Here is a 26848-nt window from a genome sequence, read left to right as displayed (position 1 = left end):
ACCTGCATACATGTGTGCAAACATTATACACCATATATATACACACACACACCATGAGCACACACACATCACTAGCACTAATCAACACTGTCCAAGCACTGTGGCATGTCTGTGACCAAATCTCAGACACAGCTACAACCAGAAAGCAGACCTGGCTCAGGACCAAATACATTTTCCTCCATCACCATCCTCACCTTAAACTTAGTTATCATAATGCCATTTTCTTGGCTTTCTTTTTCTTTTTCTTTTTCTTTTTCAAGATAGGGTTTCTCTGTAAAACAGCCCTGGCTGCCCTAGACTGGATCTGTAGACCAGGCTAGCCTTGAACTCACAGAGATTCACCTGCCTCCGCTGGGATAAAAGATGTGTGCCACCACACCTGGCTTCATCTTGCGTTCCTGGACTTTATAATCACAAACAGCTTGGAGAAATGGTTCTCAAGTGCCCTGGTCAGTGGCATCAAGAGATGGGTGCCAGTCAGATGGGCAAACACTGAGACCACACCTTAGAGTTACAGAAGAGAGGGGGAACACGGAAACCATAACCCTACTTAAATCTTGGGGACCACTGGTGGAGAATACAACTTTCTGAGACCTCAGGATTGGGTCTCAAATCTATTCTGAACCCTCAGGGTTGGGTCTCAAATCCTGGGGACAAAATTGAAGTGTCCATATAACATAGCAAAGCTGGTACTGGCCACCCGGTTCTCCCAGCATCCCTCAGTCCATACTTCACAGGGTCCTTCTGGCTGGCATTCCCGACCCCTACCCTAAATTCCTCCAGCCCAGGGATTGGATTGAGCTGCTCTTTCCTTGGCTGCGCACTCTCTCTCCTTGTTCCCCTCCTCCCCCCCCCCCCCCCCCCCACCCTTCCCCTGACACATACATCCCCTCAGCCACTTTGGCTCCCATTCCTTTTTTGGCCTCTTGCCCTCTTGTTTGCTGTTACTGGTCCCCCTCTCCCCTCTCCCCTCCTCTCCTTTCATGGCCCAGTTCAGTTGGCCGGCCATGTTCAGTCTTTCAGATGCCTTTATGTTCTCCCTCCCATCTACAGTAACCCTCCTCTGCCACCACAGGTGGGAGCAGTCATGCTTTCACTCACTCAGGACACAACCGCAAACACCTTTCTGACCCTCTCAAGACACTACGCTGTGCAACTGAAGCACACCTTTTTTGGGCTGTGTCACTAGAGCCTTTCAGCACGAGCTGAGGCCCTTTGGTGAGAAAAAGGACTGCTTCTGAAAATTACCGGAGAGCCTTCAGGCCCTTTGAAGAGATCAGAGCTCAGCAAACAGACTCCCTGCTGGGAGGGAGCTGTACCCTGACTGCCTTCTCACCCCTGATCCTGTTAACTGAGAGCGTGCTAGGACGGTAACTCATCTGTGGCCGTCACTTTCCTTGCACAGTCACATCTCGGCGTGTTTATTTAAGAGGCAACAGTGTTCACATTTACCTGTTTGGTGATCGTCTTGGCCAACGTCTTCTGTCAGATTCTGTAAGAAATACGATCATTAACACCAAGAAATTGCATGCCCTACGGTGAACACGAAAACTCTATTTTCATAAGCAAGTGATAAGCCACAGGGTAAATTCTTTTAGCAAATGCACTTGCACAAAAGGACTGCTTCAAAGCCGGCAACTGTATCTTTAAAGACTGACTTACTAGCTTGTTAAGGGTATGGTAGATCTTATGAATGTTTGCCAGTGTTGAGAGATGAGAGTTCAGCTGAAAGTCTTTAAAAGAAAAGGGAAAAAAAGAAATCAGTGTTAGCTGTTTCTCAGACAGCAAGAAATTTCAAAAGCTCAAAAGCAAACGTAAACAGTTTGTTTTAGTAGCTTGACTAACAGGATACTTACAAGAAAACTACAGCATGTAGCTGCTGACCCAGGCCCCAGGAATCAGTTTTGACAATAAAGTCAATTCTCTAGCCAAATGCTAAAAGTCATGGGAGTTCATGTCAACTCTAATGTAAAAGGAAAATACTGCGATGGCTGTAAAATCCTGCTAGCAGCTAACCTGCATTTCCTACGCGGATATAAATAATGTTAGAAACTCAACCGATCACACAAATAGAAGACCTCAGATCTCAGAGGAAATAGGCTTGCTTTTCCGTCCTTCCCCAGCACGGCGGGCCACTGCTTGGCACTTTATAACCTTACAACCCATTTCTTCTGTGGTTCATTACACAGGACTATCACAGGAGGCAACCTTCCACCTCCCGCAGATAAAGAACAGTCTTTTCAACTGCTGATCCCTCTTGGGGGTTGGTCTGCTTGCTGCCCAAATGAGCAGACTCACGTACCCTAAAATGTCTGTAACCTTGCCTAAAGCCTTGTTCCTGTTTGACCAAGAAAAGCCAACACACCTGGGCAGGGCAAATGGGATGGACATAGCTAAGGTTCCTGGGATTTTGGGAGAGAAATCGGAAGAGATGAAGAGAAGCTGGAGGAGGAGGAAGAGCAGGAGGAAGAAGCACACAGCCGGCGTGGATGGAAGACTCGGCCCAGATGAAGAGCATTAGCAAGTATTTGGGAATTTGAAAGAAATTATAGGAGCAGATGGCATGAGATTGGGGCAGGGTATAGGGTACCTGCCCTAATACAGGAGGTAGTTTAGGGGATTAATATCTGCCCTGCCCCAGGTTAACCAAGGCTATTTTAGAATATAAAGGAGTCTGTTTAGTTGATTGATAGCAGGTTAGAAAATACCTCTGTAATAGTAATTATAGGGCTAATAATAAGCATCCGTTTAGATCCTACTTCTAAATTAACCACAGCAGGTCCCAAAGCACAGGGTAGTGTGCAATACCCCCTCGGGCCCTGCAACAGTGGAGAGCACCACAGATGCAAAAGCCGCCCTCCAGAGGAAGCAGCCCCAGCGCAGAAGCATCCACACAGCACCTCTAAGCACTTCAGAACTGCGCCCTAAGTCAGGCATGAGACCCCCAGAGGCAGCTCCACCCCAGAACCCTGCATAGTACAACTGCAGCGGCCTATCAGGCTTTGGAACATCCCACCTCAAATGTTTTCGTAGCTGAGGATACAGCTGGGTGGTAGAGCCCTAACCTGGCATGCATGAAGCCCTCGCCGATCCCTAGCGCCACGCAAGCGCCGGCAGGCTTTCATAAAGCATGCTCACTCGGGCTTTCATAAAGCATGCTCACTTACACATAGTCAAGCTACACAGAGGCACAGAGAGGTTATTAATACTTTCATATTTGGAAAAGCATCAGTATGTATTTTTATAAATACCAGAATTTGCATTAATTCCACTTCTTTCCTATCACAGTCTTAGACTGAAAGTGGTCTAGAAAAGACACTCTCAGGCCACAATGCTCTAGGAGGAAGAAGCAAGTCATTTCACTGTCGGGTCCCTGCTTTCTAGGAGAAGGCAGGAAGTCACTTCACTGTTAGGTCACAGCATTCTAGGGGAAGGAAGCAAGTCACTTCTCTGGATACACACCAGATGTAGAGAACACACCCAAGGGTCACTCGATCCTGTGAGCTCCTCCAGGCTGTTGCTCTCAATCTGTGTCAAAATTCTCACATGCACTAGGAATGCAGTCATGGGCAACCTGGCAGGGCTGGGAGCGAGAGGCAGGCAACAAGATGTCCCTGACATTCATGGTGGGCACAGGAACAGGCGACACATGTGTACTCATGTTTTACCTTAGCAGTCACTGCCACACAGAACCAGTGCTGGCTGAGTGACAGCCAGAGCAGACCCTCAGCCTCTGCACCAGCCTCACAGACAGATTCACGGCCAGGTGTCTAAATCCCTCCCCTAATATCGCAGCACATTGCAGGGAGGAGGACAGAGCAGGCAGGAGCATAGCGTGTTCAAGACCCACTCCTGCAAACACACACAAACAAGAGCTAAGGCCCCTGCTAATTGGTTCTGTCTGAATAATCTAGCCATGCCTAAGGTAAATGGCACAGGATCTATGCAGATGACCCACTTAGCACACTGCACAGGAATAGTTCAGAAAAGCACACAGGTGAGAGTGTGCATGTGTGCATGTGTGTGCACACTATACATACCCCCTCATGGTTATATTTAATTAAAAAAAATGGATGAGGATCTCCAAGCAAGAAACAATGGTGCTCACTTGGTCTAGAAGAGGCTGTGAGAAACTGAAACACACACACACACACACACACACACACACACACACCCATGCCCTTCTGCAGCTGCTACCAAAGCCCAGCCATCTTAGTATTGTTTAGAAACATGAAAACAGGCCAATACATTATCACTTCGCTCCCCACCCCCATCCTAAACCAAAGCTGAGACAATGGACTGCCTTGCCACTGAGGACAGGAGAAGGAAAGGCAAAGAGGACATGTCAAAGGCTAGCACACGTGTAGCCCGCATCCCTGTGGCCACCATGTGTCACTTCACTAGCTGCGATTTGGACCATGCCAGACTCTGCACACGAGTGTCAAAACAAACTGAGGTTGTCAAATCTCCCTCTCCTTGCAGGAAAGATGGAGCCACAAAAGACAGGAAATACGCTCTCCTCACCCTGAGTCCCCAGACCCTGTCTCTCATACTGGTCCCACTTCGCACGGGTCTTCTGCCAGATACACTCAACGCGGTCCACGTGCCGAAAGTACCACCACGCTTTGCACTCTGAACTTGGGGTCTAGAAGTTGGTCCAAATCTCCAGCCCACCAGTTTAGTTCATTTAACCCAATTTTCAACTTCATCTGTAAGATAAGAAATGTTTCCGTATATAGTGCCATAAGGATGAAGCTATGCAACTGGCTGCCTACCACAACGCCTACGTGTGTGAGACCCCAGTCACGGTGCCTAGAATACACAACGTGCTCAAGAAGAAATATCAGCTCCACACCAAGCAACCAGAGAACACAGTCTCTATTTTTGTAGGTCTAACCATAGCCCTGTATCAAAGATCCCCAAAGTTAGTGCGTCTCTATGACAGAGGCGAGTGGCCTGGTAACATCTCCACAACCTATGGCAGTATTACTATGCATGAAGGCGTAGGTATATAGGCACATATTGATGGTGGTGGAGAATCTCCACACACTGGAAGCTTACAGTCACATTCCGTATATGGAATTGCACTTCATTAAAGGCAACACTGTTCATGTCACAAGTCACATACTATGTCAATTAACCATTTCTATACCCAGTTCCTACCACAACCACCAGGTTGTCATTGCGCTCAAAAGACTAAAGGAAAAGCAGATGAAACCAATAACATGAATGGCCCTTTAGTCTCACAGTTTAAGAAGACAAGAACTTAGCAGGGAAAATAGCAATAAAAGATATCTTCACAAAGATTAAGAGATATTGGATTTATGGTTCATCTGTTCCATGCTCAGGGCAAGTAATAGACCTTGAAATCTAAAATAGATTTCACATCCTTAAGGCAGAGATGTCAGGGTAAAGATCAAACGCTTTACAGAGAATACATCCAGGAAAGCACTAACTGATTCATAAAAATCTCCCGCTTGTCTTTCAATTCCAAAGGATGCCAAGGTTAAGTCAACTGTACTCCATGACACAGAGGCTTCCCACAACGAGCAGTGGTGGTGTGACACTGAGGGTGGCAGGCACCTCTCGAGTCCACATTAAGACAGCCATCAGCTCTGCAAAGCAGAGCCTGCCTGGTAAACCTAAATTACCTTCTGGGTGTTTTCAAAACCACCACCAAATGCTGACTGGCTATGAAAATGTTGTTTCATTTAATTACTATTTGCTGTGATCTGTGCAAGAAGAAAGGGAAGAGAGGAAGCAGGCCACTCTGCTACACCACTGCAGCCATTGAAGCCTACAACAATCAATCAAACAATATGGGAACTCAAACAATTTTGGGGGTGAGTTCAGACATGACTATCAAATAACAACAATTTAAGTTCTAATAGTTTATATCTCTGTAGGAATCAGGAACAATTTAACTACACAATATGCAAAACCCTTCCTTTCTGCCGTAATGCCAATTGTAAAATGTAAATGAGAGATCTCAATTATAATAGCATCAAAAAGCAATAATGCATATAGAAATGAACTTCAAAATGTGAGACAGAAATCAAGTTTGGTGAAAGACGTAATTGTAAAGATGGTGATTCTGGAAGGGAAGGGCCAACATTATGAAGCCAACGGCTTCTCCCTTCAGTGAACTACAAATTAAAGACAATCAAATCCCTATTCTGCCTGCCCTGCAGTTTTTACACCTGCCCTGCCCCCACAGCCATCCCTACTCCTGGGAAAATGAGAAAGGTTTAGAACCAATTCTGAGAAAAAAAAGATGGCAGCCCTGTCAAGCAACTGCTGAAATGGACAAGGAAGGACTTTCTCCTCAGTTATCAACATGAAGCATGGAGCAGAGGCAGAAAATAATGGGGGGCAGGAAAGAGGGGGCAGCACACTGCGTGTCTGGAGCTTTGTGTGCAACTATTTGGTCACTGCAGCTCAAGTGCAGATAACCAATACATAAACAAAGGAGTGGGCTGTTGGCTAGTAAAATGTCATTTGTAAAAACTAGGAGGTAGGTAGGGTTTGGTCCCTTAGGCCACTGTCGGCCGGTGCCTCGTGGAAAGGTGCAAGAGTTACAGCAGTGGACTGTGCAGGACTACAGATGGATAAAGCCAGGTCTCTGTGTATAAATAGATGAAGTTAATTAACATGCTAAAAGAGCCTTTCTTTTTTGTTGTTTTTTTTGCTTGTTTTAGACACGGTCTCTCTACACAATCCTGGCTAGCCTGGAGCTTACTGTGTAAACCAGACTTCTGCCTTGAACTCACAGAGATCCTCCTGCCTCTGTGTCACAAGTGCTGGAATTAGAGGTGTGTACCACTATGTCCCACTAAAATAAAAGAGCATTTCTAATCAATAGAAAGAGGTTGAATTCCAGGAAGAACAAAGAACAATCAGGGAGCATTTGGCACAAACTAAAATTCACTCCCAGCGATGGTGGCAGGGGAAGGTGTTCAAGGCAAAGGCAAGCAGTTTATCACTGGCCCAGTGCCCTGCCCTGTCTTACCTGCATCGCAGTGACTCATGCTCTGTGCGTGTCTCCTGATGCTCTACGAACGCGCCACACACGTACACCTCAGGGCCTCTGCGCATGCTGTCCTGCCTTGAGTTAACTTCCCATTAAGAACAACATGGCTTGTTCTCCTTCCTAATCGGACCATTTAAAACCTTCGGCACAGAATCTTGCGGACCAACGGAGAGGCTGTCTTCTGCACTCTCTGGCATGTTGCATGCTCTGCTTTTTTCTCTGCTGCGTTTGTTCCGCATCCCGTGTGCTTATAAACTGTCTCACGACTCTAGAGAGGCCAGGACCTTGTCTACCACTGTCTTCCCAATGTCAAGAATACTACCTGCCCATATAAAGTCCTCAACAATGACTCAAAACAGCGAATGAATGAGGCTACGGAGCTGAAAAAACTTTAGTATATTGTCAGGGTGTTTCAAGTCATCTTCAAATGTGGCGAGTGATGAGCTTGTGAATGCTGCTTGAGTTTAGACTGAGCATCCTAAGACTATGCCGTCCCTACTCTCCCACCAGAGGACAGGCAAATGCAGCAGGCAGCAATGACACATTCAGCACTAACTCCACCCAGTGGCAACTTACCTGCCACAACTTTATATGAAAGCAAACATGAGCATAGCCCAAAGCTGCACATGGAGCCACGAGGGCCCCGGAGGCTGGCGCATGCGCCCACTGTACTAAGCATGCAGGCCAGCTGCTGCCGGGAGCTAGCTCCTTTCAGAGAACACACACTCTTGAGGCCAAAACAGTTTTTAGTGAGGAACTTAAGAAATGACCTGCACATAACTCTTTATTGGAATGCAGGGGGATGGGATTACACCGCGATAGCTTGCTTTGTGTCCCCTGCATTCACTTCCATTTAACTACCACAAATAAGGGTCAGATGGTGGCGTTGGCCAACCTGGGAATAAGTCACACTTCCTAACCGCTAGCCCAAGGCTACATCCCCCACTCTACCACCCTATGAGACTAAGACCACAACCCAAATAAAATGTACTATTAAGTATACAAATTAGGGTGTCTCTGTGTAGCCTTGGCTGTCCTGGACTCACTTTATAGACCAGGCTGGCCTGAAACTCACAGCGACCCACCTGCCGCTGCCTCCCCAGTGCTCGGCTGAAAGGCTGCACCCCCATGAGAGGCTAACCAAGGACATTTTTTTTTAATGGGAGAAAATGGACCAAAGCAGTAAGAGAACAAAATAAAGAACGTGAAGCAGGGGAGGAATCCAAGTTATCCACTTGCAGACAAAAGACTGGACTGCTTAATTGACTGAGACAGATAGATAATTAGGTAATTGACTAAGTGATGCCAAAAATGGTAAGAACGCATAAATTCAGTAATGTCCCAGAATACAAAACAACATGAAAAGATCAATGCCTTTGTTATGCACCAAGAACATGACTATGAGAGAGAAAGAAACCAACAGAGCAGTATCATCTATGATAGACACAAAACCCAAAGACCTGCAAGGAAATCAACCATCACTTACACTGAAAATCAGAAAACTGGTGACACTGGAGAGGCCATGGAACAGAAAAATGTCCCATGTTCATGGACTAGAGCATTGTTAAAATACCCATGCCGCCCACAGAGGTCTCAAGACACAAAGCAATTCCTATTAAAATACTGACATCCTTCACAGGAATAGAAGAAAAAACCATTTAAAACTCTGGGGAACTACAAAAGACCGAACAATGAAAAAAATCCTGAGCATAAAGGGAAAAAAAGCTTGAGACTCTAATACTCGACTTTAAAACATTCTACAAAGCCAGGAAATGGTGGCACACATCTTTAAACTCAGCACTTTGGATGCAGAGGTAGGTGGATCTGTGAGTTCAAGGCCAGCCTGATCTACAAATGAGTTCCAGGACACCCAGGGCTATACAGAGAAACGCTGTCTCAAAAACACAGAAACAAACAAACAAAAATAAAACCCACAGTAAACAAAACAATATAACACTGGCATAAAAACAAGACACACAAGTCAATAAAACAGACTAAGAATCAAAAAATAAATCTACATACCTGCAGCAAGGATATACATAGGATAAAGCCTCATCACTAAAAAATACGGGGAAAATCAGATACCCAGTACAAAACATACACACACACAGAGACACACACACACACACCAAACAAACAAACAAACCATATTTTAAAGGAAAAAAATCAAGGCCTGTGCATGCCTTTGGTCCCAGTACTCTGGAGGCTAAAGCAGGTGGATCTCTCTGAGTTGGAGTTCAGCATGGTCTATATACATTGTGAGTTCCAGGACTCCAGGGCTATATAGTGAGACCATGCCACAGAGGTGGTGGCACACATCTTTAATCCCAGCACTCAGGGAGGCAGAGGCAAGAGGATTTCTGTGAGTTCGAGGCCAGTCTGGTCTACAAAGTGAGTCCAGGACAGTCAAGGTTACACAGAGAAACCGGTCTCAAAAAAACAAGAAAGACAGCTGGGCGTGGTGGCGCACACCTTTAATCCCAGCACTCAGGAGGCAGAGGCAGGCGGATCGCTGTGAGTTCGAGGCCAGCCTGGTCTACAAAGTGAGTCCAGGATGGCCAAGGCTACACAGAGAAACCCTGTCTCAAAAAAAAAAAAAAAAAAAAAGAAAGAAAGACAAAAATAAATAAACAAAAAATAATAATTAATCTAATTAAAAATCAATTCAAAATAGGTCAAAGACTTAAACACAGACCTGAAACTATGCAACTACTGTGAACACATAGGGAGAATATTTCAGGACACAGATCTGGGTAAAGATTTTTTTAATATGGCCTGCCATAAATAAGTAGCAAAAAAAATATTTTTTGACAAATGGCAGTGAAAATCAATGAGGAGAGACAGCCACAGATCAGAAGGGAGTACCTGCAAGCCTCTTTACCTGCCTGGGAGTTTATTACACCTGAAAGGTCTTAAGCACAACAGCAAAAAAGAAACAAATAAGAAAAATCGTATTTAAAAATAGATAAACAACCTGCACTGGCTCAAGAGATTTCTTAAGAGATTAAGACAAATGAGTAACATGTGCCTGGAAAAAAAAAGTCAAAATCAGTAAGCAGGGCAATGCCATTCAAAGTCATAATGAAACAGTGTTAGCAAAAAGACAGAAAGAAACTGCTGTGCAGGCTGTTGAGAAGAGAACTCATACATGAATCTGGGGGAATAAATTAGTACTTAATTACATTACTAGTTTAATTATTAGTTAGCCATTAAGAAACTGTGGAACTCCTCAAAGGCTAAGAGCGGGAACCCTTGTACGATGTGCCACCTCACTGCTGGGACTGAAGCGAAGGGAGCACAGGAGGTCTCAGCCTATCTACCAGGACACTGCTAAGATGTGCATTCACTTCAGCATCCACCAACAGATGAATGCAGAAAACATGGTACATGTACACAGCGGAGCACCGTACTGCAGGCCCAGAACGGAATCCACCGCCTGCAGGAACACAGAGGGAGCTAGAGGACATTTAAAGAGATATAAGGCACAGAAGAGAAATACTGCATATTTTCCCTCGGTATTACTTGACTAGGGCTACACAGACACCATCAGCTTTTCTAGTCTTTGTGCAACATATCCCTGCTAATGATGGTGGAGAGGCTTATGATGAGATGGCATGGTGTGCAGTAGATAGGCCAGATTTAAGGCATTTTAAAGAGTCTATTATGCAGTATGGAATGCATTCATCTTTCGTTAAACAAATGTTAAGTAACTGGGCTACACGGCATAGACTTATTCCCCAAGATTGGAAGGGATTGGTGTCAGCTGTGTTAGAAGCTGCTCAACAGTTACAGTGTTTATGGCGGTAGAAAACCGAAGCCATGAAAATAGAACAACAAAATCTAACAAGGGGGAATAAATGTTGTTAAAGATCAATTGCTTGGTGAAGGGTGTTATGCTGACTTACAAGAAAGAGCCCCGTCCAAAGATGTAGCAATTGAACAATGTCCTGTTGCAGCCTTAAGGGCTTGGGACATGGCTGAGGAGCCTGGTGAAACAGCCACATCATTTACTAAGGTAATTCAAGGCCCTGGAGAAGCCTTCACAGAGTTCTTACAGAGACTGGGTTCAGCTCTAGATAGAGCCATACCAGACCCTGAGACCAGACAGGCATCGACACTGATCACGGCATATGAGAACACAAACAGTTAACGTCAGAGAGCAATTAGACCATTAAAATCATGAGGAGCCCCATTAGAGGAACAGGTGAGAGAGACGGCTAGTAATGGCTCTCAGGAGCATCAAAACAATACTATAGGACAAGCCACAGCTAGAGGACTCAGATATCAACATACCTGTGCTTTAACTGTGTCAAATTTGGCCATTTACAAAGAAATTATAAGGTTAAAAGCTCTATACCTCAAAATAACAGGTGCATTAATTCTGGAAAAAACGGTACTTTAAGAAGAGAGGGAGGAGCTCCTGGCCACGATGGTAACGGGATGCCAAGACTTCCAGGATATTGTAGCTGCTGTGGGAAGGGGAAACACTGGTCTAGGGATTGCCAATCCAAGACAGTCATACAAAGTAACCTCCTGCCATCGGGAATGGCAAGCTTGAGGGCCCGTAGCAAAAAGTACGAGCCATCTTTCTTTGGTCAGCCAGGAGGTAACAAGCTCACAGGAAGACGGAAACTAAATACTGATGATTTAATCCATGCTACTGAAGGCAGCGCGGCTTTGGATCTGGCCTCAGATAAATCTCTTACACTATCCCCACAGGCTGAATGTTACAAAACAACCATGGTGATTGTGGTTCTTTACCTTCAGGGACAGTAGGAATAATCCTGGGAAGAAGTGGATTAACTGCTCAAGGCTTTATTGTGCATCCAGGTATTATAGATATGGACTGTAATAAAGAAATTAAAACCATGGCCTATGTAAAAAAGGAGATGCAAATTGATGCCGGGGGTGGAATTGCTCAGCTGTTGCTGTTTCCTTACATCAAGGGCAAAGCCGCCCCAGTAGAGAGGACAGGTGCATTTTGGGAGTACTGGAAGATGTGTGCTCTGGCAATACTGGGTTATCAGCAAGTTATGAAAAATAAGAAGTACAGTAAGTTAAAAAAAAAAAAAAAAGTAAAAGAAAAGCCATAAAAAAAAAACAGAAATGGGAAAATATTGTGGAAGTTTTGGTTTACGGGTGAACATGTTTTTGTTTTAATCCCAGGTGTGGGGTCCGAGGGCTGCTTCAGTTTGTCCACAGCTGATAACTGCCTCCTGAGAGGACAGGTGATGTTTGTCAGCTGTGCGCTACCTCGTGCGGAGCCCTGGTCTTTGTCAGAGGGGATAAATGCTAGACCCACAGGGAGACGCAGGGATCAGAGAAAGAAGGCGGCTGCTGTGCTTCCCCTTGTCCTGGTTGCTGTTGATGCAGTCTGACAGGAAGACAGAGAGATCCTGAAATGAAGACTGGATTTGCCCCCAGAGAACCCAATGACCCTGAACAGCAGGAAGCAGCTAAGGAAAACCATGCCCCCCTCTCCCCACTAACCTTCTTTCTCTCCTACCTGGTATTGGGGTGTTGGAAGAGATTGAGGTGGAGAAGAGAGAAAGAGATATAAGGAACCAAAACTAAAGTAGATTTTAAAAGTACGCTAACACAGCAGAGCACCGTACTGCAGGCCCAGAACGGAATCACTGCCTGCAGCAACGCAGAGGGGACTAAAGGGCATTTAAAGAGAAATAAGGCACAGAAGACAAATACTGCATATTTTCACTTGGTATTAACTGACACATGATGTAAGTATTCATGTTTTGGAGGTAATCAGATCAGGGTGGCACACATATCTGTCACCTCAGACAATTGTCATTCCATGCAAATATTCATAATCAGTGTAAAAGCCAAGAAGTTCTGTCTCAAAGTACAGGCCAGGTATGGCGGTGTGTGCCTAGAATATCAGCACTTAGGATACAGAGGCAGGGGGATTGATGAGAGCCCAAAGCCAGCCTACTACCGAGAGAGCTCTAGACCAGTTTAGTAAGCTACAGTGCATACGAGGCCAGCCTGGGCTACAGAGAGAGCTCTAGACCAGCTTAGTAAGCTACAGTGCGTACTAGGCCAGCCTGGGCTACAGAGAGCTCTAGACCAGCTTAGTAAGTTACAGTGCGTACTAGGCCAGCCTGGACTACAGAGAGAACTCTAGACCAGCTTAGTAAGTTACAGTGCGTACTAGGCCAGCCTGGGCTACAGAGAGAGCTCTAGACCAGCTTAGTAAGTTACAGTGCGTACTAGGCCAGCCTGGGCTACAGAGAGCTCTAGACCAGCTTAGTAAGTTATAGTGCATACTAGGCCAGCCTGGGCTACAGAGTAAGATCCTGTCCCCAATGGTACAGAACTGGTCAGTGGAGCCTAGCGAGGATCTGAGAGGAATGGAGAGGGGGTAGCTCAGAAGTCAGCAGAGCTGGACAGGAAGAATCGATTCCCTGAGTTACACAGGACAGGACGCTCCACACTCTTGGCCATATGCCTGACAATTACCTGCATATTTCAAATTCCCTAGCCGAAGGCTTTGAATATTCCCACAGGAATGGTATGTCTGAGGTGACAGACATGCCCATCGCTCTCTCTGATCTGATACCACACGTGACAGAAAGGTACTAAGATGCCATGCCTTAACACCAAAACATGTACAATTACTGCATCAATTAAAATTAAAAATACATTTTAAAGACTTAATACTTATAATGCATATTCTGTCTCCTGGTCCTTGCAAACACTGTCCATTTATTATTCTAGGCCAAGCTGGCCAACTGTCTTAACAGTTATTTACAGCATTTTATGGAGGAACAGTGGTGCAGGGGAGGTAGGGCACTGTCATTCCCATCTCAAGTGCACCATGTTCTGGTCAAAGACTCACAAAGGCATCTGATTATTAAACTCCAGCCTTCCGATCAGTAAGCAGCATGCTCAGGTACAAACATTTTAAATATGCTACTGTGCTCATAATAAATGCCTTTTCTGTGACAATGAAAATCATGAGATAAGCCTGCAGGGGGCAAGAGGAGGCTCAAGGGTGAGAACAGAGTAATAGCCACGCTATTGCCAGAAAACCAAAACCACCTCTCCGTCCCTCCCCCCAGAGCCCAGGCTTCAGGGCAGGGACGGCACTTCTATCCCAACCTTCTGAGGGCACAGGCCTGCCACACAGCAGGTCTGGATACGCAAGAGAGGTGCATGCAACATGGAGGTCACTCACAAGACCTCAGGGAAGCCAGCAACAGTGACGCAGAGGCCTGACCACAAGTAGGCTGAGGGTAGGAGGGTTCAAGATGCATGAAGTGAAGGGAGGGCAAGGGTGCGTGCATGTGTACGTGCGTGCGTGCGTGCGTGTGTGTGTGTACACCGTGCATGTGTGTAGAGCAGTGTATGTGGCTGAGGCCTGAGCTACTTTTAAAATGCCGCTTCCTCCCAAGAACTCAGGAGGCTGAGGCAGGAGGATCCTAAGATCAAGGTCAGACTGGGCTGACTCAAAGCACTGATGTTAGAAAGGCAGGCTGGATCCCAAGTCATTACAGCCTGGAACCTGAGCTCAGAGATGATCAGTATCCAGGATTTGAAAAGTGCAGTATGTAAACTTTCTTAACTAGCATAAAATTAATTCACTTCACAATGACTTGGGACACTATCTTCCATGAAATGAAGCCTACACCTTGTGAAAACTTAAGTGATTTCTAATTCCAATTTACAATTTCATATACAAGTTCACAGTCACTGGCTGTATGTGATGGCACAGGTCAGTCATTTGTGAATCCAAACAGTTTTACTTTTAAGGCAGAGTTGTTAGAACACAGTGATATGTTTTTCACACTGTAAGACTAGGCAGGATAGCCCAAAGGCTAGGTTTACACTTACACGACCTTCAGAGCCAGAAGTAGACATTTCTTTTTCTACTAAATGGCTACGGGTGCCTAACCTCACAAGGATGCTCCAAGAATCAAAATGCTTAGATCAGTGCCTACGGCATGGCAGGTAGCACCGAGGTGCTGGCTATGAGTCATCTTTTAAGAGAGTGTCATCTTTTAAGCCTTTCTCCATCACAGCCAAGCCAAGGCCAGCTTGCTATGCACTTAAGCAAGACAGAAGTAGCCTATATGCCCACAGAAGCCAATCAATGAAAATGGGAGAGTGGATTCTAGTACACAGCCATCACCTGCCAGCAGCCAAAGCCATTCAAACCACCTGGGCACAGCCCGACACTTCTAACCCAATACCCTGCAGCATGGGAACAGAAGGTCGAGACATGGCAGGCAAACCAGCCAAGGAAAAGCAGGCAGCGGGGAGGAAAGTGTTAACCTCATTCGTCTGATCAATGCTCGCTTCTGGAACAAAAAGCCAAAAGAGGGAGCTACAGAAGAAACACTGATAAGCAGGTCACTGTGTGATGCAGCATTTGCATAGAGTGCAAAATCCAAAATTAAATCCATCGAAGCATCCAGCCGCGGCCGGTTTCCTCCTCACTCTCACAGGACCCAGGGAAGGGGCTGGGAGAAGAAAGCCAAGAGGAGGTGTGCCATCCAGCCCACTGTCTGTGCCTGCCACTGCCATCTCAAAGGATCCGGTCACTTCAGGATGCACAGGCTGGCTGTGTTCCCAATGTGACAAGGTACAAAGGACTCCAGATTCCTTCTCCTCACCCTGCCTACCACTGAAAACACAGCTCCACAGGGTCATCAGAGACAAAACAATCATTCAGTCCTGGTAACCTTTCAGGGCCCAGGTTGAGAGGGACGTCAGATCTACTGCACTCTAGGCCAGAGTCCCAGATCTGCCACGTGCCAGCTGAGTTACCTCATCTATCACCAACCTAACTCACGGTGCCTCATCTGTGGAGCCAGAAGGACAGGATCCTCCCACAGGCTCCTGGGGCACCAGGGAGCTGGTGCACAAAGCACACTGACACAGCAATGCCCATACCACACGCCCTGCTAGCTGGGCAAGAAGACAAAGATGAAGGGACAACAAGGAGAAATTCTTTAAGGCCATGTAAGGCCATGAATACAATATCCCCTGGACTGACTGACAACTGTCCTGTCCTCTGTTGGATTGATCAGGACTAGGAATCTATGGAACAGTGGGGGGAATGGAATCTTTAAGAAGACAGGTTAAAAATAAATACTTAACCACACCCAAAGACACAAAAATGGTAGTCAGGGGTTAGCATCCTTCTTATAACAGCTGAGTGGCTCTAAGCAAATTCTCATCTTCTGGCTTTTCTGCAGTGCTGTTCAACGACATCACCTATGTTTTGAAACTTGTGAGAGTATTTCCACATACACCTACTTAAGATGAAATCTCCAACAACTTAAAACTGTTCCAGCAGCAAGTAAGAAAGTACAGAGTACTTTTCTGGGCCATTGTTCTCCAGCAGGATTAAATAAATAAATACGTGTTGTCACTTCAAGTCACCCTGCCAACAGGGGGGTGCAGAGGAGCAAGCTGCAACACCCCAGACACCCTACCAGATACACCACCCCAAGGGGAAGCGTCTAAGGCAAAGGCAGCAAGCAACAATGGGCTCTGGCCTGGCCATTCACAGGCAAGGATAATAATGGCCCCCTCTGAGGGGTAAGTGAAGGGGGGGTGCAATGCTAAGATCTGTCCACTTGCAGAGCACCCCAAACTGTAGTTGGAACACTCAGCTAAATCTCAAGCCACTGTGTATAAAAAGCTTCAAGCTCAATGACCTTGAGGTTGACCTTTCTGCACTCCAGCTTCCTCACCTATAAAATGTGGGTTCACCTGATCTACTTGGGGATAGGGGTGAAGAACACAGTAATAAAAGGTCTTATTTCTACCTTCCCCATGTCCCTTTATACCCATCTCCCTATAGAGGAATTTTAATTCACAACATGGATGCTTTGGCAAGAGATTACATCCAGTGAGTGACGTTCTAGGTCTGTGTGATCCAGCCGGATCTCAGCAACAGAGGCAAGCAGATCTCTGCGTTCAAGGCTGCCCTAGTTTAGAGCATGTTTCAAGTAAAGAAAAGCTTAGGTCCAGTCGTGGTGATGCACACCTTTAATCCCAAACAATGAAAGTAAAATGAGTTTGCAGAAGGAAACACCCATGTTTGAAAATGATGTCTATATTGAGTGGCAGGCAGAGTGACAATCAGAGAAAGACTTGAGAGGATAGGATATGCCCAACTCTCAGGAGAACAGAGAGGAAACGGAAGCTACTTAAGGAAGCAGAACAGAGAGTGAGGGGAGAGGGGGCATTTTACTGGGATAATAATAGGCAGGTTGCAGGGAGAGAACAAGAGACACTCGGGTAAAGACAGAACGAGCCAGAGAATGAGAAGGAGCCAGGAGATTAGAGCAGATCTCTGGAGTTAGTTTGAGGCCAAGCAGAGCAATTCAGAGGCTGAGAGAGAAGCCAGTTTGAATCAGTCAGCTGGGAGAAGAGTTGGAGCCACACAGCTGAGATGAACCAACCAGCCAGAATTCAGAAAGAGAAAGGGCGGGCTTATTCAGCAGTAAGTCTCAGAGGCTGAAAACATTCTAGGCCCAGATTAGATTGTACAGAGGCTAGAAACTTCCAGGACTAGGCCTACATTAGTAGACAGACGATAACTGTATCAGGAGAATAAAAGTTATTTTTACATCTCACCTCCCTTCTTCTTACTTCCTTTCCGTTCAGGCACCCCACAGGTCCTATCCTCTGCCCCTCCTCCTGCACTCAGCTCCCCACCCAGCCACCTGGCTGTCTCAGGTCTGCCCACTCCAACTGTCCCATCAAACCCACTCGCTGGTGAACTCACTTCTCTCCTTCCCCAGTAAAACTCCAAAGGCTAAGCCGACGGGATAACTACTAGCCCTTTTAGGAAGTCAAGCCATGTGCCTCCTACCGGTTCCAAACAACCTGGACATCCATTAACCCAGCATCCAACATCCGTCCCTCTCCTGCCCACTCCCTGTAGCCCCTCCACTCCCTGAAAAGCAAGCTCCAGGTGATTTTGTCTGTTAAAGCAATGTCTGGCAACAACTGAATGTCAGGCCGCTCAAATAACAGACTGTCTCTTTTCCTCAAGGTTCTTGTGATACCACAGCCACCAAGGAGTGGCACCCACTACCAATCACCTGCAACAGAAACACCTCAGATGCCTCAGCTCATGGGTTCCCTGGGACCAGCTCTCTCCCCAACACACTTCCATGCATCCCAGCCTCCTTGCTGTTGCTCACATCAGGCATGTGTAAGTAATGCCTTCCCCGAGCACACCAACATCCAATTGTCCTCAACACATACACACACACACACACACACACACACACACACACACACACACACTTCCTCTGCTTTATTTTTCTCTATAGAACTAATCACTATGAAACGTATTTGTTATCTGCCCCTCACTTACCCCAGAATGAAAACTTGTAGACAAATGAAGAACTGGCCTTGTGCACGGTAGGTACTCAGTGGCTGGCAGCTCCACGCCCCAGAGAAGGTAGTTTTTAATGCATGAAATCTGTGAGCATAAAACCTACAATCTCACAACTAATAATAGATGGCATAGCAAGGTTGTGTGAACCCCAACACTGACTCAAGGGGCTTTACCTACCCAAGCACACATTCCTACTTCCCAAGCTGCCTTCCTTCCACAAAGCACAAAGAAGACACCATCACATCCACAGAACAGACACTGGGTGGCATGTCGCTGGGCCACAGACACGCTACACTGGAAAACCTTTGCACCCATCATGACATACATGGTTCATACAACATGGATGTGTGTGTGATGCTGTAGTGTCTTCATGAAAAGAAAAATAAGCATTCACAAGAAGGACACAGACACAGATATGTCTTAAGAGCTAAGTCCCCAGAGCTGGGGTCTTGTGGAAGCGGTGACTCGTGGGCGGGACATGGGGGTGCTCTTGGAGTGATGAGAATGCCCTGTATCTTAGCTTAGTTATTGCTCTGCCAGGGTATTTGTTTCCCCGTCTATCCAACCATATACTTAAGCAGCTATAATTTTATAATATGTAAATTATAACCTCAATAGAACTACCAGGTATTGTTTTTTGGCTAAACAAAGTACTCTACCCAAGAAAAACCCAGGGACATTTCACGGTTAGTACCCTCAAATCATAGCATGCACTCAGCTTCTCAGCATCCCACCTCTGAAATGGATTTCCCAGAGGCAAGAGAGGCCATCAGTGGGAACAGGAGCACACAGCTGCAGCTGAGACCCAGCTGCTGGCCTGCTTGTGGCTTCCAGTCCTTAATACCTGCAATGCTGGCTCCTGCCAACGGCAAGTGAGGACATTACATGAATCCTTCAGTCACCTCTGAGTGGAGCCTTCAGGCAGCCAAGAGGGGGATCGCTGCTGTTCTCCACAAGAGCCTCTACCAGGTGAACTGACCAGTCACAGGGCTGTGGCTGACTTCTTAAACCAACTATGGTGAGTTTAAACAGAAGTGTTAGTTTTGTTTTGGGTTGTCTTCTAAATAAAGCACTAGACTCACAAGGGAAACTAGAAAGCCAGGCCTGTGGACCACACAACGGAAAGGATCCCCAAACATAGGCACATGGCAAGATTCCCCACAGACAGAACCAACTGGACCAACTCCAGCTCTAAAACCAACAGAGCTGCCTTGGCTGAGCACCCACCAGTGGTTCTCCTCAGGCTACAGCCTCCCTTTGCTCAGGACGGCAGGAGGCAGGAGGGATGCTCTCAAGCCAGAGAGAGCCCTTAAGGACAGGCAGTGTTGGGATACATCACTCTCCGCTCGACAAGCCTGCAGATACAGGCAGCAGGTAGAGAATTTGCTAAACACTCATGAGAAACGAAACCCCCAAAGGACTACCAAAAACAAAACAAAACAAAAAACACAAAACAAAACCAATACACACACACGCGCACGTGAAGAGGTGGTGCTCCCTGGAGGTATGGGTCTTTTTCCTATCATTTAGGTTTTTTTCCCATATATTCACGACTTTCAAAAATGACAGCCTGCCTTCCTAGGTGAATACAACTCGTTTAACATTTTCTAATTAAAAAAAAAAAAAAAAAAAGCAATTGAAACCTCAGGAGGCACTCTACAGAACCATGGACATTCCAGAAGAAAAAAGTCCTTGGCTCCAAAGACATCATGTGACACTTACAAAGCATGCAATTCTATTTTAAATGAATTTCAGTGTTTTTCTTCCTAACATACATTTTCTAAAGTATGTTCTTAAAATAATAATTCTCAAGAGGTACTTGTAACCTGAATTTCACAGTGCCAACCAACTGGAGGAAGCAATCAACACCAGCTCAGGCTCCCAACCAGAACATGGTCCTCTATCAATTTTAGCTTTAACTTACACATTGTAACATAGTAAGTGGGAGAAAGAAAAAAAAAAAAAAACACACCTAACAATCTCATTGTATTATTTTCTATTTTTGTGTGCATTTAATATTTTACCTGCGTGGGTATGTGTGCACGAGTGTGCCTGATGCCTTCAGAGGCCAAAGAGCGTGTCAGACCCCCTGGAACGGGGGTTACAGACTGTGGTTAGCCACTGCGTGGGTGCTGAGAACCAAACCCAGGTCCTCTGCAAGAGTCGCTAGTGCTCTTAACCACCGAGCCCTCTCACCGGGCCTCGTCTCACTATATTGTTCAACAAAGAAATAAAGCCGTAAGACCAGATACGGCCCTACGACAGAGAAAATCAAAACAGCGTCGACCTAACTCCCAGACAGACTTGGGGACAGCTCTAGCCTTCTGTCCCAAACACACGTCTCCTCGTCCTTTGCACATACCTTGAAGCATTTTAATCTCGCAATACTAGACACTCCAATCAAACTTAGCTTATACACTGATATATTACGGCCTGAATGTGAGATGTTGTCAAAAGCCTATCTAGCTTGCTACCCAGCTAGTGGTGCTACTTGGAATGCAGCATTACCCTTGGCGCCTCGAGAGAAAGGAGGTCACCAGCACTGGGTCTTGGGAAGAATAATATTGCCCTGGTCCCTTATCGCCTTGTACTCCGAGGGTAGACAGGGACACCAGGCCTCAACTATGGAGGCCATCCTCCACCACCAGGCTCCTGTTCTGAGGAGGCAACCTGGAAGCCCTCAAGGGTTTTGAGTAGAGAAGGAAATACTAAAAGCAAAGATGATTCAGCTACTGAGAGACCAACGTAGCACAGGCTAAGCCTCACGCAGGAGCACTGGTTGTCACAAAAAGGACTGCATCAGACCCAAGATGGTGGTCATGGGTCGGGGAGAGAGGACAACTGTGGGGATTAGGAAGAGACACAGCCTGTGTGCTTGGATTTGGAATGACATAAGAGCCACACTGTGGGTCTCTCTGGGAGTACACTTTGCAGAGGGGGTTAGCAGAGGACAGAAGACATCCCCTATGAGTGTGGCAGCGCCTTCCCATGGCCTGGGTCCACGAATGAACGGCCAGAAAGAAGTCAGTGGCAGAGAGCTGGTATCATTTCTCCTTCCTATGTACCGCGCTGCCTTGCACTCCTGCCCTCCCTCCCAGCTCTGTATCCTCACACTGTTAGCCAGAGGAAGCCCTTTCTTCTTCAAGTTGCTGTTGTCAGCTACTTGGTCATAGCAACAAGATAAGCGTGGAATACATAGCCCCTCCCACCACAAATCAGAAAAGAGTAAGAAGCATCTCAGGCTCCAACTAGGGTGACTAAAATTACTGTGGCTTCATTAACCAAATGAACAAAAGCAACCAGTTTTGGTTTCCTCTTGCCTAATTACAAAGCTAGGGCCACATATACAACCTCTTTCCAATGTATGGAAACACCTTGGTACACCTCAAGTGTGGATGTCCCTGGGAGTCAGTAGTTACCAAAGGCATCCTGACAGGCTATAAAGTACCAGGCTGTATTTTGTTGCTGTCAGCAGAATTAGTGGGTAATTAATTATTGGCTACAATTGCAAGGGTGACCGTGATAGTGATTAAGATGAAAATAATGCAAACATCAAAACAGGAAGAAGGAAGTAAATTGCAGCACCTCAAGATAAAAACAAAAGAGATAATAAAGTGGTTTTTTGGAGGGGTGGAGGGATTCCATCAAGTACCAAGTAAAGGCCTTCTGTGAGCCAAGAATGGAGAATTAAGAGAAAATGTCCACAAATTCCCAACCGGGAAAAGGATGAGAGCGCTTTCTTCTTTGGCTTATAGACAAGACCACACTGATGGCTGCCCTTGGTTGTCAACTTACCTACAACTGGAATTAACTAAAACCCAAAATGGAGTGGCACACCTGAGAGTGATTTTTGTTTAATATGAAGTAGGAAGATGAATTTCCAATCCAGATCTCTGGAGGTGGGAAGACGCACCTCTCATCTAGGCCATGCCCTCTTCTGGAAGACAGAGGCTTTTGGTTTTTTTTTGCCAGATTGCTCTTGCCTCACTATCCAGTCTGTTCCTTCACTTGACATTAGAGCCTATTTCTTCAGGATCCCAGTATATCCTGAGGACCAGCTGAGGCATCCAGTCCCCTGGACTGAACAACTACTGGGTTCCTGGACCTTCCATACATAAACAGTCATTGTTGGATTAGCTAGACTACAGCTTGTAAATCATTCTAATAGAGGTGTGTGTGTGTGTGTGTGTGTGTGTGTGTGTGTGTAAAATTCTGTAAGTTGTTGCTCTAGAGAATCCTAACTAATACAACTGCCTCCCCCATCCCCCCAAAAGAATGCTTTCCAATACTGAGAACCTTTGAAAAAAAAAAAGTCTTTTGAAATGTTTAAATGCATAGCTAAATCCACAAGAAAATATAGGACCTAGCCAAGGGTCAAAACTCAAAGGTCCCAAACACCACGGTAGAAAGGACAGGCCGATGTTGCTCTAGGGCGTTTTGGGTTTACAGACTGGAGAATGTTGATGAGAAGGGCAACGGGCCTTCAGGATGTGATGCGAACACACAAAAACAGAAGAAATGTAGACTAATATTTTCTTTAGATCTTAAAGACAGTTATAGACCTCATGCATTTTTTAGCCTTATCACGGAAGAGCAAATCCCAGGACTGAATACTTTTTTGAAAAATGTCCATAATACATACATATGTATGACATATATATGTATATGTGTGTGTATACATACTGCAAGAATTGTTTTCCTATAACCATTGAGATGTAACAAGAATAAATTAATTTAAAAAAAAAGGATTGTTTTCCTAAAGCATCACATACTAGGCAGTTTCTCAGACCTTATTTTAAAAGCCATCCTGTAACGCTGGAGCTGGCTCAGCAGTTAAGAGTGCTTACCGCTCTTGCAGAGGATCTGAGTTCCATTCCTAGCACTCATGTTGAGCAGTTCACAACCGACTGTAACTCCAGTTCTAGGGGCTCCCAATCCCTCTTCTGATCTCCACTGCATCACACACATGTGCACACCCACACACATATACACAATTAAAAATAATAAACTTTAAAAAGAACATACGCAAATTCAGAATCGTCTTAACCCTGTTAAGTGATTTCCAAATCTTTAAACTTGTCAGCTAGATATTTACCATTGGGTCATTAAAACACCCCTCTGATAACTATTATCAAGTTTCATAATATCTGATCTACCGCCACACAAAAATAATCTATCACCTCTGAGCCAATCTTATAGTCCCTACATTTGATTTAGGAGTGACCACCAATGAGAAGTGGCGAAGGGTGTGGTGGTTGGAGTCCACAAACTCGGGAAGGCTAGTAATAGTCAAGAGGGAAGGGCTGTACAGCCCGGCATCTAAAGGGCAAACAATGGCCTCGTTTGCGCTGCACTTACATAAAAGTTGAAGACACCATACTTTTGCTCACCTTTAGGATTTCACTTCAGGTCCAGCATGAGACTATTTCAACCTCAAATTCCACTAAGCTTCCATTCTCGATTCACTTCCCCCAAAGCCCCTAATGCTTGGACAAACCAAATAGCCCAAGAAATACCAGTGCAGTTATCTGTATTTTCTTGACAAGGGAGATACGTGTATCTACTTAGTTACCATAGTTATGTAAGGCTGTATACTTCACCCTGAGCTCCCATACTCCGAATCCACTCTAAATGCTCCGTGACAGTCGTTGCTTTAGAATGAAAGTGTGCCGGATGGTTCAAGACTAAACATTCCCTCCGCAAGGCTACCTGATGTAGGGAAATATAATTACTCGGAGAAAGGCCAGGACTTGACCTGGGCTCGCCCTCTGCGGTGGACACTGTCCCAAGGAACCCAGGTACCTCCCCGGAGAGAACGCACTGGGTCTCCGCGGCATAAAGCACGAGTTAGCCAAGCAGGGAGGTTCCAAGGGGCGCGCTGCATTCTGGGACTCGTTTCCACAGTTACCCACGTGCACCCAACCTAACAGCGGCCCAGCGCGGCAGGGACTACAAGTCCCAGAATTCCGCGAGCTTGCCTTTCCCTTCACACCGGCTCCGGGAGCCAGACCCTAAAGGAAACCCCTAAAGCACCCTCCTGTGCTTCGGGCCGAGATCGCTTCTCGAACACCTGGTCCTGTGCCTCCAAAGCGGCCCTCCGTACAGAGTAGCGGGTCCTGACGCATCAGCCTCCACACGTGATGGTTAGAAATTAGACAACTGCGTCACACACTGCCAAACCTACGGACCGCTGGGGACCCCGACACCCCCTTATGCTAATCCCCCACCACCATGCCTCCAGGATCCGACTGGGCTGGGTCAGCTCGCAGACGGCGGCCTGCCTCCCGGTCCCACAGCCCGAGCCCGCGCTGACCTAGCTCCCCGCTGCTCGCTAAGCGCGGTGGCCACTGCCAGCCTCTGGACACCTCCCGGGTACTCGGCCCCGCCCCCTCCCCTCCGCGCACCCCGAGGCTCAGGGCGGTCCCCTCCTAGGCAGGACCCGGCCTCTCCCGGGAGGAAGCGCCTCCCCCAATGCACAGTTCAACGCCCCCCACCCCGCCCCAAGAGCACCGAACCCGGGAATGACAGTCCTCCCAGTCCCCACTCCTCCCCACCTCCTCTTCTTCCTAACTAACACCGCAACCCTCCTAGCCCTGTTTCAGCCACCAAGCTGCACCGCAGTTCTATCCACCATCCACCCCTCCAGGGACCCCACAGTCCCAACACCTGCCCCCAAGCCCTCTGGCCACTCCCCGCCGCCGTCCCGCTCACGGGACTCCTCAACTATCCTATCTCACCGCGGCGCCTCCCACTCTGTGTCCCCGTTACATCAGCCCGCATCCCCTCACCGGCCGGGCCACGGCCCCCGTTCCCCACCCATTGTTCCCGCCCCCCCCCCCAGCCCTCCTTCCCATTGTCCCCGCCCCCCGCTCCCCCTCACCCCCGCCCCCGCCTTCCCCAGCAGACTGCACCGCTCCAGCCCCACAAACCTCACCCTGCACCCGGACCATAGGCCCTCTCCCTGCCCGCTCGTGCCACCTTAGACCCCAGCTGCCAGCGCCCGCCGACGTCTCCACCCCCATGCACCACCGACTCTAGGCCCCCGGCCGTCAGAACATGTCCCCCCCTTCCCCCACCGAGGAAAGCCAGACAGTCCCCACCCCACCTCCCCGTCGCCCCTGCCCCCGCCCCCGCCGCCCGCGGCGTCATGGCCATCCGGTTCCTGGAGGGGGGCGATCAGCCCGCTCCCAGGCCAGGGACTCCAGCGCGATCGGGACGGGGGAAGCGGAGAAGGGAGCACGGGAGCGGACCGGGTGTGCTGGCCCGCGGGCTCTGCGCTACTCACTGACAGCTGCAGCATCCGAGTGCATTTTCGGGCAGCTCACACCCGCTTGCCGCCCGGGCTCCCGCGCTCCACTCGCGGTCCCCCCACCGACTCCCAAACCTTAGCTCGCAGAAGAGGACGGGCGGCTGCCACTCCGGTCCGCCCATCCCGCCCTCCTCATTGGCTGCACCCCACCGCGATACCGCCCCTCTCCGGCTCTCATTTGGCCGAAGGAGTGCTGGCTGCACCACCTGGAGATGGCAAGAAGGCCCCGCCCCCTAGCCTGCAACGCGATTGGCCCCGGCGCCTCGCCGCCGACCGCCCCCGACGGAGGCCACTTTTCGGAGCCGCGGGTTGGACCCAGAGGCTGTCAGTCATCCTGGGGTCCGAAAGCGCGTGGAGGGGCGAGGCTAGGGAATTGGTCCACCTTGACCCTGAAGCCCCGCCCTATGGCGGGCGGATCCTAGCGCGGGAGACAAACCGAAGCCCAACCCAGAGCCCGGGTTAAGCGTCTGAAACAAAGCAGGAGGAGTGACCTGCAACTCAGCTCCGGTGACAGGGACCGGTGTTCCCTGAGAGGTGGTCAGCCAGATCCTGCTACTGCCCGCGCCAAGGTCGCGCCGGTTCTCAGTCGTTTCTCATCGCAGGAAATTAGAAGAAAAAGAAAAAAGAAAAAAAACCCTCCGATTCTTCATATGGAGCAAAACCCTCCCTTTGATCCCACAAGCTTTCTGTCCCTAACTTTGGAAATGCGCTTCTTTTTCAGAGTCATGCATAGCTTGCGTCAAAGGTTTCCAATGCTGCAGGCATTGTCCGTCAGACACATCTGCGGTCCATAGACAGCGAGAGAAACCCAGTGCCACATTAGACTCTAGGGTCAGCCCGGCACTGGGGCTAGCCAGGTCCCCAGACTGTAAGTCTCAGAATTCTAAGTCAGGCCGGGCTGGAGAGTGAACCGTGTTGTTTGACAGAGGGAATCCTTAGTGGGATTGTCCTGAGTCAAAATATTGAGTTATGTTGGATTTAAATGCTGCACCTTTTTTGTTTCTTTGCTTGTTTGTTTTTTGTTCCTCTGTTTTTCAGCATTTGAAAACCAGTTCTCCACAATCTCTATGGTAATCTAATAATGCTAAGTAAGATATGTTCAGGAGGGACGCCCCGCCCCTACCGCAAA

At 47.4% G+C, this 26848-nt stretch overlaps 1 protein-coding gene across 9 annotated transcripts in view; it reads right to left on the bottom strand.

The window, feature by feature from the left end:
• The window catches only part of Dcun1d4 (defective in cullin neddylation 1 domain containing 4), a 68649-nt gene extending 42813 nt beyond the window's left edge, over positions 1–25836 (bottom strand). For 4 of the 9 annotated variants that reach the window (XM_051170381.1, XM_051170382.1, XM_051170383.1 and 1 more), the window contains exons 1-3: positions 25696–25836; positions 1663–1733; positions 1453–1492 (exon numbers count right to left, since the gene is read on the bottom strand). In XM_051170381.1, coding sequence (XP_051026338.1) covers positions 1453–1492; positions 1663–1733; positions 25696–25720 — 136 coding nt within the window. In that variant the 5' untranslated portion in view covers positions 25721–25836. Of the gene's footprint in view, positions 1–1452; positions 1493–1662; positions 1734–1856; positions 2006–24142; positions 24168–24723; positions 24776–25695 lie in introns of those variants that run through there. The other 5 variants (XM_051170389.1, XM_051170390.1, XM_051170387.1 and 2 more) reach the window with 5 other exon arrangements.
• Between the last annotated feature and the right edge of the window lie 1012 nt (positions 25837–26848).

The sequence above is a fragment of the Acomys russatus genome, chromosome 28 (genome assembly GCF_903995435.1).
Source record: "Acomys russatus chromosome 28, mAcoRus1.1, whole genome shotgun sequence".
In the NCBI taxonomy this organism is placed as follows: domain Eukaryota; kingdom Metazoa; phylum Chordata; class Mammalia; order Rodentia; family Muridae; genus Acomys; species Acomys russatus.
The sequence above is the reverse complement of the archived record's forward strand: the minus strand, read 5'-3'. Positions and strand labels throughout refer to the sequence as shown.